This window comes from Raphanus sativus, chromosome 6 (assembly GCF_000801105.2).
Source record: "Raphanus sativus cultivar WK10039 chromosome 6, ASM80110v3, whole genome shotgun sequence".
Lineage (NCBI taxonomy): Eukaryota > Viridiplantae > Streptophyta > Magnoliopsida > Brassicales > Brassicaceae > Raphanus > Raphanus sativus.
In genome coordinates, this window is record NC_079516.1 from 10,271,413 (window position 1) to 10,287,745 (window position 16,333).

Here is a 16,333-nt window from a genome sequence, read left to right on the forward strand (position 1 = left end):
AAATAACTAAAATTTTTGAATTAAGATATTATGAACTAAAAATATATACATTTTATATTTAAATTTAAATTCACTAACTAGAATTGGTCCGCATTTTCAAAATACGGAATAATTTTTCGGTAAAAACTTTATATAATCGCTTTTTTATTTATTTAAAAGAGGCATGGACATAAAATACCTAGCTCGAAGTCCGGACCAAATTTTTAGTTTTCATCAATCTTCTCGTATGACATGTTCCACTTCACCACACTTCCATGTCCTCCTTGCTTCGGGGTTCGATTCCGGCAACGGCGTCTTTTGTTTTAAAATCTTTTTTGACATTTAAATTTACTGAGGCAAAAACATTAGAAAATGGTTTTGGAGCTGAGTTTTTTAACTTGCGAAATAAGTTGTCTTTACTGTGATCTGATAACACACTTTCATATCACTCACATCTCTTTACATCTAGAGAGAGCACATTATTGATATAAAACATCCAAATACATAAAGATATATATATTTATAGATATTTGACTAGGATCTATTCCTTAGACAAGCATTTTGTCGATGTCTTTAATCATGTTGACACAGAGTTGTAGAAGACTCTCCGGATGAGCCACGTTTTCATCAATCTTCTCGTATGACATGTTCCACTTCACCACACTTCCATGTCCTCCTTGCTTCGGGGTCACCTGGACCGTGAATAGGAAGCTCTTGAAGTCTTTCATCAGATCTCCCTCTATCACTCTGTACTTTATAATATTCTTCTTGGGCTCCACAGCCTCGATCCTATCCTTGGCCACTTTTGGCTTCCCATCTGCATGGAAAACGCAGTTTTTACCAATCAAACCTTATAGCGTCCAGTAAATTACAGGTGTATACAAGTTTTGCTTGTGTTTCAAAAAAAAAAAAATTCAAGTTTTGCTTACCAAGAACATAGTTCCAGGTGACACGAGTGCCAACTCTGCCCATCTCTCCCTCTTGCACACTGGCTCCCTGGATGTTATTAGGAGAGGCTTTAGGCACATCCTGTGGTCTTACTGCGAACACGTGATAGAATTTCGTAGCCGGAGCTTTGATCTCAACATCTGCCTCAATCTCTCCTTGTAAAGAAGACCTCAGCATCGCCTGTGCCATTATTTTTCAGGTAATTAAATAGTCTTCTAGTTTACTTATAGAATGAGAGTAAGATAATGAGTACCTTTAAAGCTCATAAACCCTTTTATAGAGAAACTGTAGATAAGGTGGCCGGTAGATTCGGTAACTTCGTTTTCTGGTGACGTTTTTTTTTTAATTCTTACGGTTTAAAAGTTGGTACATATTTATCACTTATGTTATGTTAAAAGCTTAGTTTCAAGAATGATAGTACCAAAATACACTTGCGGAATGTTGAAATATATGGTCCCTTAGGCAAGTGATGAAGGAATCGGACCAACTTGTTGGTAACAAGTAAAAGATTCTTGTACTCTATAATTGTGGGTATTGATTCATTGATGTGTCTCCGTACCAAACACTATCCAACAAAAATAAGAGTAGAGCCATCTACAAAAACTTCTTAATAATAATAGAGATTTGGATGGTTTGGCTTTGTCAAGCCCATGTCCAAACTCTTTTGCAAGCGATTGGTATGATATTATTATAATAATGTAAAACCAGTATGGATTTAGTTTTTTCGCTCATTTTTAAAAGTTTTTATATTAATCAGAGTTACACATATCTTTATATATTAGATATTATTTGTCTAAATTTTTAATATAGGATTTTTTTTACATTCACAACAAACCTTCTCTCAAACCAAATACCACCCAAACCCTTGGTTTTCAATCTCCAGCAAAACCTGGTACACCGCCGTAATCACCAACATGACTCTTCACCTAAATTTTGTTATACCATTAGGATTTAACCACCTAACCCCTGCAGCATTATTAAGATTATCCACATAATTTTTTATCGTCGTTAGAAAGAGACTTTTGACACAATTCTGGCACCCTTAATCGTCAAGTCATCTTGAGGATTCTCCTCCCACAACCGAAACTTCCAGAATCTTTGATTGGCATCTACGACGTACCATCCCTTCCCATCGAAGGTGGAGCAATTCGAACTCGAAGGGTATTTTGGTCTTCTTATAAATTTTCGTCAATCTGGCTGATACAAATTATTTTGAACAAACGCGAATAACCTTTGAATAAAGCAAAAAAAAAACGTATTGAGGCAAATACCGGTTTTGAATTTCTTATTATTATTTATTGTGTGAATGAATAATCTTACAACTCTTAGACGCGTATTTATAGCAGCCCCAAAACCCGATTTATTCTTTCCTGTAGGAATACATACTTATCTAGAAAAAGTAAATTTTCCTAAACCGAAAAAGGTGTACCATACCGCGGGGCCTAACGAATGTATCGTGGGGAGGTCAGACATAGCTTCTCGTATTCCAATTCCCGTATCATAAAGCGGCCTCTATATATACACGTTGGCTTTTATTTTAACAATATTCTACAGCGCGTTTGTCGTTTTATGTAGTTAATTAAACATGCATCATGTGATGGATTCAGATCATCGTGATCAAAGTGAGATACATAAAGTAGCTCAGTCTAGTGAAGATGAGTGATATCACTCAAATTAACCTAAGGAGTGGCTTTAATCTCTCAAATAAGAAATTCAGTTGTAGTACTTAAAGATCAAATCTCCAGAAAGCGTGAACACACAATAAACTCAAAAATTCTAGATTAAACTAGCCTAACAGTTTTAAAAGCAGTAAATAAAGTAAAACAGTGTGAACAAGTTAGTTGTTCAGTTGGTTGATTGAGGTTGTAAACAATAAGAATAGATAGCTAGATATAGGGTTCAGACAATCAAGATTATAGAGATATAGAATGCTTCTTGTTAGGGAATTTTTGTGTAGGATCTTTGTGAGTACTACTGAACAATGAACAATCAGTAATTAAACGAGAATTGAGACCGGAAGAGATGTTTTATTGATCGTTTGAGCAGGAACTACAATGTTTGGTGTATAAACCCTAGTTCAAGCCGCCTAGCTCCAATCTCCAAGTCTTAGAATGTCGATCCCTTGTTCTACGGTTTGGGCTGACCTTATATAGTCAACTAGATCTCGGTTATTAGGTTAAACTCTTCTATATTCGGAAATATGGAAGAATCCCTTTTAATAGGAAACCACCATTTTGCTCTGAGGCAGGAATTGAAGCACGGGTCGGAGCCGGAGCTTCTCTTAGAAGGAACCTGAACACTGGTGTCATGCCCGGGTATGGAGGATTTTCACACTAGGGTATTTTTCGCCAACAGTTTGTCCCATATTTTTCGATTTCGTCATCGAATTCGGGAAATAACCTCTGCACTTGAGTCAACCGGGTTGCTCCATCTCAGCAAGCTTCACTTGGGTAGGACATCGCTTTAGTAATTCCACCTTTCTGGGTCTTTCTTGGGCCTGGATCGTGTTTGAACCTGAAAGAGGATCGATTTCCCAAAAAAATAGACATGTGTCTAGCAGATGTTTCTCAGGTTCTGGACCTGTTTGAACATGATCTAATTAATGAATTTCGGGACCTTGGTCCTATGGCATTTCAGTGGATGACATGACCGATATGTGGGACATGTGGCTTTATGTGGCCATCTTGGGTCTGTGCAGGAGACTGGAGGAACATCTAATATTTCGATCACTACTAAGACGGATCTTCCTTAGGAGGTAATTTAGGAAGGGTCGATTGTTTTTCCAATTCTTTATTTTATAAAAATCCCTTTTCCTTTATGGGGCTCGAGTTTTCCTTTTTTTACGGCTGAGCTTCCGCATAGATGGTTTTTTGAATATTTCAAAAATGTCATCTTTCCTTTTCTGGTTCGATGATGAAGGACAAATCCGGCATATATATACCGACTGGGATGATAGCAGGCTCAACTCACCTCTGAACCTTGAGTTTCCAGACGAGAAGAATGAATAATCACCCTGGTTTTCCTACTTTCCCAGCTTCGTTTGTTGGTGGCCTCGTCGTCTTTTCGCGGATCCCTTTTCATCGCTTGGGGAGAAGTTCTGGAAGCTGACAGTGAGGCGGTTCCGATAGCTCCCTTGAGGCAAAGATGCTTTTGGTCGTTCGACGATGATGGTCCACGCTCTAAGATTCGAGAGGAGGAACTCGTAGATATCCGCAGATAATATTCAATTCCTTCTTCTGTTGAATTATGAAGTCCTTCCGAGTTTGAATGTGCTCCAGATGAAAGAATGAACAAAGTGGCTGTTTTTGAGGGGTATCCAGAGGCAGGTCTTAGGGATGGTATCCCTTCAGTCATAGCTGAGATATCTGCATACTTCGGTTTCTCTCCTTCTAAGCTTACTCTGCTGACCTGTCGGACTCTAATTGCTATCAAGATACTTGGATAGTTTCACGGTATCTCGTCCGGGATACATGATATTCTATATTTCTATTATTTTGCTCCTTTGGTTAACAAGAAGAGATTCTACCATATTCTCTCTCGAGATAGCAAACCCTTGGTGGAGGTGGAGGAACTGTCGGGGGGTGCTAGAGGTAACTACCCATTTTAGGATAACTGGAACAGGCGGTACATGTTTATGAAAGTCAGCAAGACTTCAAACTATCCGACGTTCTGGCATATTGTCAGCAAGTTCTTCTTTTTCCTTAATGGTTTCTAAGGGCATCACCTGCTTGTAGTTTAATTTACTGGCCTTTTACTTTGATTTTAGTTGTGTTGTGTCATGTGTCCTTTGGTCGAGAGGCGGTGGTGAAGCTAGCAATGGGAATTCCAAGACGGTTTGGATGGGTATCATTTTCAGTGAGTCGGGAGGCCTTACGCCATAGCCACATCTGGGGTAAGCTTTGCTTCCGGCTTTCGTTGATGAGGTTTCGTTTCATGTGCCATAGCACTGAGTTTGACACTGAAGCTTGCCACATAATCAATATCAGACCATCTGAGATTCTCAAACTGCAACCCAAGATGATCCAGACGTGTCCTCTTGACATTGTCATTTCCTTCAAACGAATTCAGCATTAGCTCCCACGCCTCTTTAGCTGAAGTACTCCCCTGAATCAGCTGAAAATGTTCTACTTCAACAGCTCCAAAAATCACCGACAACGCCTTTGCATTAAAATTTGATGCATTGCGTTCTGCCTCTGACCAATCCTCCTTTGGCTTAGGCTTCTTCCCAACCAGTCTCCACAGCTGTCCATGCATCTTCATTGATTCCTCGAATCAACTGCTTCATGGGAGCCTTCCAATGAACATGATTGCCTTCTGCACAGAAACAACTGCGTCCATCTTCACCTCTAGGATCACACCAGTAACTTGGTGACCCGCTATGATACCACTTGTTAGTGCAAAGACGACACCACAATAGTACTAAAGAAGATAAATCAGAGAGACAAAATACACAAGCACACACCAATAACTTTATTAGAAATCGCCTTGTACACTCAATTACAAGATCTGCTTAATCAGCTTACCCAGCCTGTTAACACCCTAACAGCAGCTACTGAAAGATTCCTAAGCTACCCGCTTATGTCTTTCTACTGTCAAGTACTTCAGCCACAGCTTCAGAACGATCCAGAACACTTTCAAGAGCTTCTCTCTCTCTATAAGATCAGCCTCTGTGTCTCTATCTCCCTACAGACAACCCCATAGCTATCTTATATTAGTCTCCACGTTCTCCAAACCCTAGTCTCCAATGAACCCACAATATGGACATCTTCCATATCAATAAGTGCAACTTTCTTTTTCTTGAAATGCACTTATTCATTTTTCTTTAGGTCATAAACTTGCTTACCAAGTTTATTCATCTTTTCTTATCTCCAAGATACTCCTTTGTTCTCCAAATCTATACGACTCCAACTCAGCATCTCGACTCCACATGGTCTTCACCACTCCACATGACGTCTGCTTCAGCAACTATGTCAGCGAGTACTTCAGGACGGATATCTTACTTTTATATTGATGATTACCTATGACTTATTATCATATTCTACAAAACTTATGAAAAATATAAATCACCATTAATTGTAAATATCTATTGCACAATTAGTTTTAAGTCATGTCATCATTGATTTAGTATGTTATATCATGATTTTTCTTTCAAAATTAATTTTGTGATAGTATATGACAAATGACTTGTCAAATAATGGGGTGTTATTGCTTTATATATTTTAATGGATTTAAATCATGTATTATTGATTCTATTATTTCAAAATCCAATTTTAAATCTGATGTTACCAATTCAATGATTTTATAACATATTTTAGAATTAAGTGTTATTCAATATTAATGATTTGCTTGAGAATTTGATTTTGATTTAGATTTGAGTGGATTTATGAGTACATTTAAGAGTAAAATACAAGGGAACAAATATCTAGTTAAACTTTGTTATTTTGAATGGATTTGCATAATTGTTTCTTTCAGTTCTTTATATATTTTGTGTGTCATAATCATTGTGGTTGATATAAACCTTGTTATTATGTCTTTTGTTCATCTTCAAACATGCATTAGACACATGTCTTGCATACAAACATGTTGTATAATACATACGTATTGTATAAATACATACAAACAACGCTGGTGCTGTTAGTTATAATATTATTGTGTAGAATGACACTTTTAATGCTATCTTGTCGTTGTGTCTAAGGCTTGTCGTTGTGTCTTTGTGCCTTAGACGCTGTCGTAACTGTTGTTGTCGTAGACGACTGCGGAGCCGTTGTTGATAAAGAAGATTTGTTTTCGCCTGAAGTGTTTCCTCACTATTTTAAGACCTTTCTTTCTCAGTTTATGAGGTTTTCTCAACAAAAACTCCGCTTTGTCCGCCGGGTGTTTCGTCAACAGAGCAGAGACTAAGAGCATCCACAATGGTGGATTCCATTGTGGAATCCTTAAGATTAGTTTAGTATTAAATGTTTTTATTTTTTTTTGAATAGTTAAGGACTTAATCAAAATGATCAAGTCCAATGGTGTTACTCTAATTAGAATCCTTAGCGTTTTGTAACAAAATCCCTGTAACAAAACCCACAAAACCCAACAATTCTCAGCTATTGATACAGAATCCTAAAACAAATTAACCTTAAGGACTGCTTTATGTTATCCCGTTGCAGGTGCTCTAAGCTTTGTTGGCCGGAGTACTTTAATTTCTCGCGTATCGATGCAAGACTCAAATCTAAACAATGATGCATCACAAAACCGTGTTATTCCGAAACGATTGACTGGTTTCGATTTGCTTCTTTGTGGTAGAGGTAGACGAAGACGAAAACGATGATGAAATTTCTCGAGCTGTTATAAAAAAAAGAAGAGAGATATTATTAACACTTCCACTTTCAAATTGACAGTAAAAACGAAACGTGTCTTACCTACCAACATACTGAGTTAATTGTTATATTATTGTGATTCAAATAACAGAATCAGTCATAAATCAAGAAGAAACCCCATCAAATGAAACAAGAAAGTATATTTTGTCAAACTTAGCAGTGTGTTTGTGCTTGTTTTGATAGATTCTTAAGCTTTTTGTCAAATGTATAGATTATCAGAATTCAGACATGAATCTAGAATTTATTCGACATAAGAAACTTCAAAAGAAGAAGTTATATTTGTCGCATGAAGATGATGAATTAGATGCCCAGTTACGCAAAGAGAACTTCAGTCGCAAATCCATTTCATTCATTTATAATAAATGACTTATTTGATTTTTTGAAATTTATATTATTGATTTTGAAATCTGTTTATTTGATTTTGAAATCAACCGATTTGTCATTGATTTCTAAATCCAAAAAAAAACTACAATTAGTTTCAAACTATATCATTTTTGTTAGTATGTTATTATGTTGTTATATTTTTTTAAAACATAACTTGTTCACGACGCATGTAAAATCATTTCTATCTTGTTTTGCTTACCTCACCGAACTAAAACAATTAAAAACTTAACATAAACGATAAACCAAAAGTTCAAGAGTTCATAAAAGCCACAACTGAAAAATACCGAAAAAAGAAACATTCTCGAAGACCCTAAAACACATGATCTTCACGAGAAAGAAACAATATAGCTCAACGATCGCCTTTTACCCAGAGTTCTGATAAACAATGGCCGCAACGGCGTCCTTTGACTCCTTGAGAAGCTTGATACTGTTCTTCAGCTTCTCCCTTTTGCAAGCCACCGAAGGAGACTCATCAAGCATCTTCTCAACTTCTCCTCCGCCCCTAGGATCCACCATTTCCGCCACTATATCCTTCTGAAACTGACTGTTCACAAGATTCTTCACAGTGAACTGAAGGTAAAGTGCAATGTTATCAACAACCCTTGTTACCACGATGGTCCAGTAGGCTGTAATCCTCACATTCATGTCGAACGCTTGGCTAAGCAACTGAGAGTTAACACCCCTCAGATGCGAAATCCCAACATCACCGTAGTTCGAGTAATTGCTCTGTACATGACTGATGAAGCTTGCTTGATTAGCAATCTTCTGTGTGTATGCTGTCATGTACTCAGGGTTACATGTGTAGTCCGTCTGTTTCTCCATCTCAACGATCTCAACCACTCGATTCACAGACTGTTCCTTGATCTTGGTGATCAGCGTTCGACCGGCACGTTTGATGGAAGGTTGAATCTGCGGGAAGTTGTCAGAGTATTTGGTAATGACTGATGAGAGAACAACTTCAACGTAGTCCCATATCTCTCTGATGAACTCGACCGGCTTAGCGTGCATGCCATCAACACGTTGTGAAAGAATAGCTAAGAAGGCTGATCTTGGGATGAAATTAGGCAATCCGATGCATTTGCACTCTTCCAGGACTTTGATTTCATCCATCAAGAACTCGTTCACCGCCTCCGGCTTTGCTTGGAGGTTATCCGAGAATTTCCTCAACATATCAGCCAAACGAGCAGTAGAGTGCATGCCTTGATCATCTGGATATTCAGAGAAATCTCCTTGGATAAGAATTCTCAGGAGACATTCTTTGACGGAACCAACGATGTTCATGAATGTCATCAGAGCTTCCCCTGAAGATGTCATAACCATTGGCAGCTTCTTCAACTCAAACTCGCTCGTTTCCATCTTCTCGTTAATCTTTTGTACAATGACCGGCAGACAACGGCCGATCATCGTTGCCTGGATTTGAATTAGCTTTTGAGCTAAAACAGGGATGCCAACAATGTCGTGGTCGATCATGCAAAGCAGAGGATGAGTATTGAAAAGTAACTCTTCCTGCAACCTAGCTTCTTTGTAGGTTTCTTCCCCTACACGGTTCCTGACACAGACGTAACCTAGTCCAATATTCACATCGTCTGCCGTTACTTTCTGCAGGAGACCTTCAGGAGCCATGTCGGCTTTTGTGACAACCGCTAGTGTCCTTTCCCCTGTTTTGTCAACTTGCCTAGACATACGGATGGATTCGCAGGTGGTGAAGTCGACTGTAGCTGACAGGACGTTGAGAATGATGGATTCTTGTGGCTCGATGTACTTCATAATCATCCCGGAGATCTGCTCATAAATGTTTTCAGGCTGCCCGTTCACAGGAACCCGGGTTATTCCGGGGAGATCAACCATTGTCAGATCAGGAACACCTTCTTTTTTTACATGGAGGGTCAGGGGAGTGTCTGAGACACCTTTACCAGATCCTGCAACATATATGTATATTTGAGATTACAACAATTAATCTGTTACTTGGTGTTCAACATGCTATACTTGCCCAATATTGTTGTTAAAGAGAAAGATAGATGCATATGTTGAAATCAGTTAGGTTTTTCTCAAATGTACACATTCATTGTAAAAAGGTTTTAGGGGGTTAAATAAAATTGAGATTAATTAAAAAATAATAAAAATAAATAAATAAAGAGAAAGACTGAACTTACCAGCAATTGCCTCAGTTGCGGTGCAAATAGATTCGGCAATATGCTCCTCGTCAGTGTCAACTCTTTTGTCACCGAACTCAAGCCAGATCTCAGGTTCAGGGCTAGGGCTTTTCTGTAGTCTCATCACAAGAGGAACCCTAGTGCATATTCCTTGCCCACGAGGCAAACTGATTCCTGCCAAGGACTCAAGAACACTGGATTTTCCTGAGGACTGGTCTCCAACAACCACAATGGTGGGAAGCTGGATCCCTTCTTTCATCACATTCAGGTTCCTCAGCCGATCCACTGTGTCAAGCAACGGCCTGATCCGGTCATTGTAAGAAGACACAATCGGTGCTTCAGTTCGGACATTGGTGTTGACAATAGCAAGAGCGGCTTCCACGTTGATGTCATAAACTTCTGGCATCTTACTTCCTCCCATTTTTACTTAAGATGATTAAAGAATAAAAAAAAGACTCAGAAAGTAGTAAAAGGGTGAGACGGAGAAGAGATGTTTTCTAGTGGGTGACTTATATAGCTAGCGTGGCTTGTACTTTGGTCGAAGCTTGTACTTTGCTAGAAACCTGAACTTAAGTTTTTTTTGGTGCAACAGATAAATGTTAAAAAAATTCCTTGGATTCTCTCAATCTGGTCTTTAACAGCTTTCCCTGCGTCTTTAAAACGAGATAACCAAGATTTAGCGCCAAATCAGGGATTCCTCTTTTCCAAAAGATTTTAAATTGAGTTTATTAGGTAAATGATAAATTTTGAAATATATATACATAAAGAGAAACTAAATGCAAAATCGTGAAAAAAAAGTAATTGATAATTGAGAACCCAAAAGATAAGAGTTTCATTATTTTGATTTTATTTATCATTTATCAGTTGGGTAAGTATGGTTTTTCTTTAACATGCTTTGATGTAGTATATATTTTCTACTAATATTTAATATTTAAATAAGTTCCAATCCTTAACAATATATCATTAACTATTTGTGCTAGTAAAGAATCATAAATTTCTTATGTCAATTCCTAGTCTTGAAATCTAATAACATCTTAGTCTAACTTTTATACGATGTTTAATTTGTCACATGCCGTCATAAATCCCTTTTAGACTAAATATGAAATCCTAAATTCTAATATCCATTTAATAATTTGAACTTTTAAAACGAAGAGTAAAATTATCCAAACTCACAAGAAATATTCTAAGACTATATTTTATTTATTCTTAAGCTGCAAGTAAATGTTTTTAAATATAATCCAGTGGACCCACTTCGAAAGCATATTAAAATAAATAAAGCGTGTGTATCTAATTGGTTTGACTCCACATTTTCATCTGTGTCAAACAGATTTCCATGGTATACTGTACTTTAGAAACATTAGTGGTTGAGATATCAAATTTATTGATCAAATGGTGAATGGACATTTACAAACCATGTAAACATATTGTGTTTGTTTACCTAAACTATAATAAAATAGTATGCATGTCTTATATTACTCCATTTTTTGGTAAGTAGCTAGATCCAGAGTCACCCGACTCATGCCTACCATATTTCTGAATATGGTCTATTACAGGAGAGAACAAGAGAGAAATGTTGATATTTTCTGTGACTGTAATCCCCTTGATTATACTATATAGTTTCAGTTTCAGTTTATAAACTTTCAGTTTCAGTTATGATTATTCTAAGAAGTGATGACTATAACAGGAGAGAACATGTTAGAAATATATTTCAATATCTACCAGAAGAGAACATGATAGAAACTTTCAGTTTCAATTTCAATATTTTTTATTAATTTATAATCAATTTTTACAAATTCAATGAAATTTTGAAACTAAAATATTAAATTCTTAGCATTTGTTCAATAAATTTTTTGAAATTTAAATATTTATGCATTTTATAGAATATATAATTTAATTTAAACATATAATAATATATATATATATATATATATATATATATATATATATATATATATATAAAATCTAATATTTATTAAATAAGACATTGTACTCATATAATTTTATCAACATTTGTATCTTGTTGAAAATAAAAATTAAACCATTGATCACAAATTTTCAAAGTCAGATTTTTAAAAGTTTATTAATTTATATTCATTTTTTAATAATTCAAAATATAATATATATGGAAAAATCAAAATATTTGTTATTTGGTTAATTTGATTGTCTAATGTATTTTTATAATATTAATATAAAACAAAAATGATAGAAGATGTACAAATTATTATCAAAAGTTATTATTTAAAATTATTAATTATCATATATATTTTAATCAGATTAAGTAATTTCGTATGTTCTATTTAAAAAAAGTTAAAGAATATTTTTATGTTAATAATTAATTATATGATTAGGTTAATAAAAAGTATACTATATGTTTAGATAAACTAACTTATTTTTCTAAAGATTTTTGAAATTGATTATCATGATGACATGTGTCATAGTTCAAAAAGTTGTAATATATAGGGGATAACTTAACATGTACAGTATAAATACCTAAATTATGGCGATCTAACATACTTAACAATATGATATAACTTAACATGTACAATATAATTGCCTAAATTATTGTGCACCTATTCTGTCACCGAACTCAAGCCAAATCTCAGGTTCAGGGCTAGGAGTTCTTTGTAGGAACCCCAGTTAGTGCAGATTCCTAGTCCACGAGGCAAGCTTATTCCTGCGGATAACACAAGAATACTCAAATTCCCCACCATTGCGGTGGGAAGCTAAATCCCGTCTCTCATCACGTTCACATTTTTAGGCACTTTTTTTTTTTGCTTCTAGCCATATATTTTTAGTAGGACAGCCTCTGCGTAAAACCATGAAAATCGTATATAGGCCTGGGTATTTTATCCCAAACTCAAACCGGAATCGACTCGGAAATATAAGATCCGAAACGGAACCAAAAATTTATAAGTATCTATTGATTTTAAAATTCTTCTATCCGAAAGAACCGAAATAAAAAAGAACCAACCCGAATAGATCCAATCCAAAAATAATCAATCTGAATAGACCCAATCCAATAAGAACTGATTCATACCTGACCTAAAAACATGAATATTCAAAACTATGTTTTTTTTTGTTCTATTCTATGATTTAGTTGAAAAATCCTTTTGTTAATAATCTTTGTTATTATTTTTACAACAATGTTAACAAAATTTAGAGTTTAAAAATGTTTTATTTTAATTTCTAATAGTTTATTTTAAATTATTTTGTAAATTATATATATATATATATATGTGATATTTTTCTTACTAAATTTGATGAAATTTAGGTCTTCCTTGTCTTTTTCAAATCCTAAATATCAAATCCGATTCGTATCTGATATGGATCCAAAAATTACTGATATTTTATAGATTCTAATTGATCCGGACCCAAATCCTAATCAAAAATTTAGAAGTATCTATCAAATCTAAATATCTAGAACCCGAAAGATATGGACTTGAAAAGAACCAGCCCAAACCCGATCCGAAGATCTGAACACCCAGACCTAAGCTTAACCACAAGTGATAGTTTTTCAAACCCATGGTGTTGAACGTTTTTTTGTTCTCCATAAATTGACACATATTATAAACTATAAAGATTCTTAATTTATTTGGTCATGGTCATAACTAGGCATGGACATTTTAACCTGGACCCGAAAACCAGATCCGCGAGTCGAGTCGAACCAAAAATTTACAAGTATTTTTTGGATCTAAATTTAGATTTCTTTTATCCGAAAAAACCTGAACGGAAAAGAACCAATCCGAGTAGATCCGGACCCGAAAAACCGACACGAATAGACACGACCCGAATAGACCCGATCCGATAAGAACTAATTTATACCTGATTTAAAAACATGTATATCCAAACTATGATGTTTATGTTTATATATATATATATATATATATGATGTAATATAATGTTGTAAATTTAGAGTTTAAAAATATTTTATTTTAATTATTAATATTTTAATTTAGTTATTTTGTAAAATTTTAGATATATATGACTAAATACAGTATGTCATATCTTTTTCAAATCCTATATAGCCGAACCCGATATAGACCCGAAAATTATGAATATCTTACATGTTTTAAAATTATAGACCCAAACCGATCCTGATCGGATCCGACCCGAAAAATTATAGGTAAATATATGGATCTAAATTTTTAGTACTCGAAAGACCCGGACCCGATGCCCAGGCCTAGTCATAACTATGGCTTTATAAACTTCTTGATCATAGGCCAACATTAGATACCATTAACAAAACTTGGTGAAAATGAAATATTAATATTGCTCATGATACAATAATGAAGTTAATATAGAGATATGAGACACAGTATCAATTTCAGAATAATATTTATATATAGTTTTAAATATATAATTTGAACTAGGCACATATAGTAAACTGGCATTTAGAAATTAAAAAAAAAACCAAACTATATCATGCGATTGATGAGAATTTCTGAATAAACAAACATATAAATATAAATCAATTGATTCATAAAACTCATTAATGAATAAAAGCTCAAACAAAATTCAACTCTTTGCCATAGAACCAAACCGGAATCCCTGTTGGACCTTGACCCCATAGCCTAAGAAGATTTGTCGGAAGGGTCCATGATCTGACCAACAAACAAAACAGTTCCAATTGTGTCTTCTCTAATTAAGAACAAAAATGGATGATCTGCCACAAAATCTATCTCCTCTGGAGGCTTCATATATGCACACCCTAAACTAACTACAAAAGTGGCAGCAGCTGCTTCAGCGCCTTCTTCATCGATCTCGACGCATGCTTTATGGTACAACAAAGTTGAACATAATCCCAAGTCTTTGCCGTCTACTTCATCAACAATCTTAAACTTAGGGATTCTGAATTCATTAACAGCAACTTTGCGACTTGGAACATGACAATCCAAGAATCCAGAATCAGATGCCATTGCCTTGACAAGACCGTCCAATCCATCATTCTTGTCCGGGAGATAAAAGTACATTGAGAAACTGCCACTGTCGACATCACCATCACAGCCCTGTCGATAAGGTATCCTGAGGACCTTGAAACCATCATAAGCCTTTATGTATTGGTCCTTGTAGCTTCTCATGAATGGCACGGACACTGAGGTCCCACTGAGAAGGTGAAACTCTTTGTCTTTTGTGTAAGACTTGTCGAACGGAACTTCCCATTGTCCTTTGAAGTACAATGCGTTGCCATAAACATAGGAGGTTTGGTCTGTAATTGATCCTTCAGGAAGAAGATCTTTGATGAGCCCATTGGTATGAGCTTCAGCCCATTCATTCAGCTCTCTACGCACTTGTTCAGCCTATTGGATCATCAAAGTTATATCAGAAAAAACAGAGCATATAAACAGAGTTTACTTAAAGAAACAGAGCATAGAAACAGAGTTTACTTAAAGAAACAGAGCATAGAAACAGTAATAAAAAGCTTACCTTATATAGGAAGTCTACGCGATCGAAAACAGCCTTGAAGAAATTCTCAAAGAGATCCTTTAAGGACAAATCAACGGGTAGCGTTTTCTCGACCCAGACACCATTGATGGATGAGATCTTCGGTCCACCGTTCGCGCTACGGTCGGCGAAGACGATGGGAACGATCTTGCTGAAGATCGCGTTGAGCTCATCGGTTGAAGAAGCCCTCAGGAAGGAGAGGATCTCTTCGGATCCTGAATAATCGCCGGGACCAGAGGCCGCCAAAGTGAGTGCGGTGTTTATCGACGCTGGTGAGAAAACGGAGTTGGAATGTTTGGCTTTGGTAGAGAAGAGGTCCTTCGAAACGACCAGCGCTATGTCGTTTTGGTTCTTAATGGCTTCATCGACATCAATGCTTGATTTTGACCGAAAGCTAGAGGGATTCATTGTCGCTCTCTTTCCTTGCGTCTTTCTGTGATGATGATAATTTAAGGGTTAACAATATTTATAGACGGCTGTAAAACTTTAGTCGGTTGTGTAAATTTTCCTTTTATTTTTGTTTTGTTTTCCTTCCATTGTATAGTTTATCTTTTTTTTTTCTTTCTTACTTTAAGAAAGTTAAATTTACTTCTCATAGATCTTTTTTGTAGTATAACTTTTTTAATAAATTATTTCTATTTTATCTGTTCAAAAATTTTCATTTTTGATATAGTAATATTTTTATTAATATATTTCAGTTCGTATTAATTTCTGTACCTTTTCCTTTTTTTTTAACTTCTTTAGATAAATTTTAAATTAAGTTGTGTGATATTTTAAAATTTTAATTTTTTTTAATACGCCTATATATTATACATGTGTTAAAATTAACAACATATTATTGAAAATCCACTTATGACACCCTATATATTCCACATTAATTTCAACTAATTTCATGTATTAAAAAAGCAATTATATACATTATATAGAGTACCCTTTAATTCTAGAGCTGATTCTTTCCATGAGTGAATTGCTGGATCTGATCTGGCCCAGTGACTAAGTATTTCATATCGGATGCTAACATTGGGTAAACAAAAGCTTTGTGTCGTGTGTTTATATCTTTAC

The 16,333-nt window shown here is 35.4% G+C and overlaps 3 protein-coding genes across 3 annotated transcripts; all 3 read right to left on the minus strand.

The window, feature by feature from the left end:
• Positions 1-368: 368 nt before the first annotated feature.
• On the minus strand, positions 369-1,176 carry LOC108809237 (MLP-like protein 31). The gene is made up of 2 exons (XM_056989847.1): positions 909-1,176; positions 369-796 (listed from the first exon to the last, which is right to left on the minus strand). Exons 1-2 carry the CDS (start codon positions 1,114-1,116, stop codon positions 528-530), a joined length of 477 nt encoding a protein of 158 aa, XP_056845827.1. The 5' UTR covers positions 1,117-1,176; the 3' UTR covers positions 369-527.
• A 6,740-nt stretch (positions 1,177-7,916) lies between these two features.
• LOC130496975 (dynamin-related protein 4C-like) lies at positions 7,917-10,435 on the minus strand. The gene is made up of 2 exons (XM_056989744.1): positions 9,830-10,435; positions 7,917-9,595 (listed from the first exon to the last, which is right to left on the minus strand). The coding sequence occupies exons 1-2, from the start codon at positions 10,248-10,250 to the stop codon at positions 8,040-8,042; spliced, it is 1,977 nt and encodes a 658-aa protein (XP_056845724.1). The 5' UTR covers positions 10,251-10,435; the 3' UTR covers positions 7,917-8,039.
• A 3,840-nt stretch (positions 10,436-14,275) lies between these two features.
• Positions 14,276-15,726, minus strand: LOC108809226 (serpin-Z1). The gene is made up of 2 exons (XM_018581371.2): positions 15,254-15,726; positions 14,276-15,126 (listed from the first exon to the last, which is right to left on the minus strand). The coding sequence occupies exons 1-2, from the start codon at positions 15,677-15,679 to the stop codon at positions 14,401-14,403; spliced, it is 1,152 nt and encodes a 383-aa protein (XP_018436873.1). The 5' UTR covers positions 15,680-15,726; the 3' UTR covers positions 14,276-14,400.
• Positions 15,727-16,333: the final 607 nt, after the last annotated feature.

Coding starts and splice junctions, on each gene's coding strand:
- LOC108809237 (XM_056989847.1), bottom strand. CDS start 1,116: ATGGCACAGGCGATGCTGAGGTCTTCTTTACAAGGAGAGATTGAGGCA. Junction 797..908: donor CACCTGGAACTATGTTCTTG/GTAAGCAAAACT, acceptor TTTTCCATGCAG/ATGGGAAGCCAAAAGTGGCC.
- LOC130496975 (XM_056989744.1), bottom strand. CDS start 10,250: ATGGGAGGAAGTAAGATGCCAGAAGTTTATGACATCAACGTGGAAGCC. Junction 9,596..9,829: donor CGCAACTGAGGCAATTGCTG/GTAAGTTCAGTC, acceptor TATATGTTGCAG/GATCTGGTAAAGGTGTCTCA.
- LOC108809226 (XM_018581371.2), bottom strand. CDS start 15,679: ATGAATCCCTCTAGCTTTCGGTCAAAATCAAGCATTGATGTCGATGAA. Junction 15,127..15,253: donor GCGTAGACTTCCTATATAAG/GTAAGCTTTTTA, acceptor ATGATCCAATAG/GCTGAACAAGTGCGTAGAGA.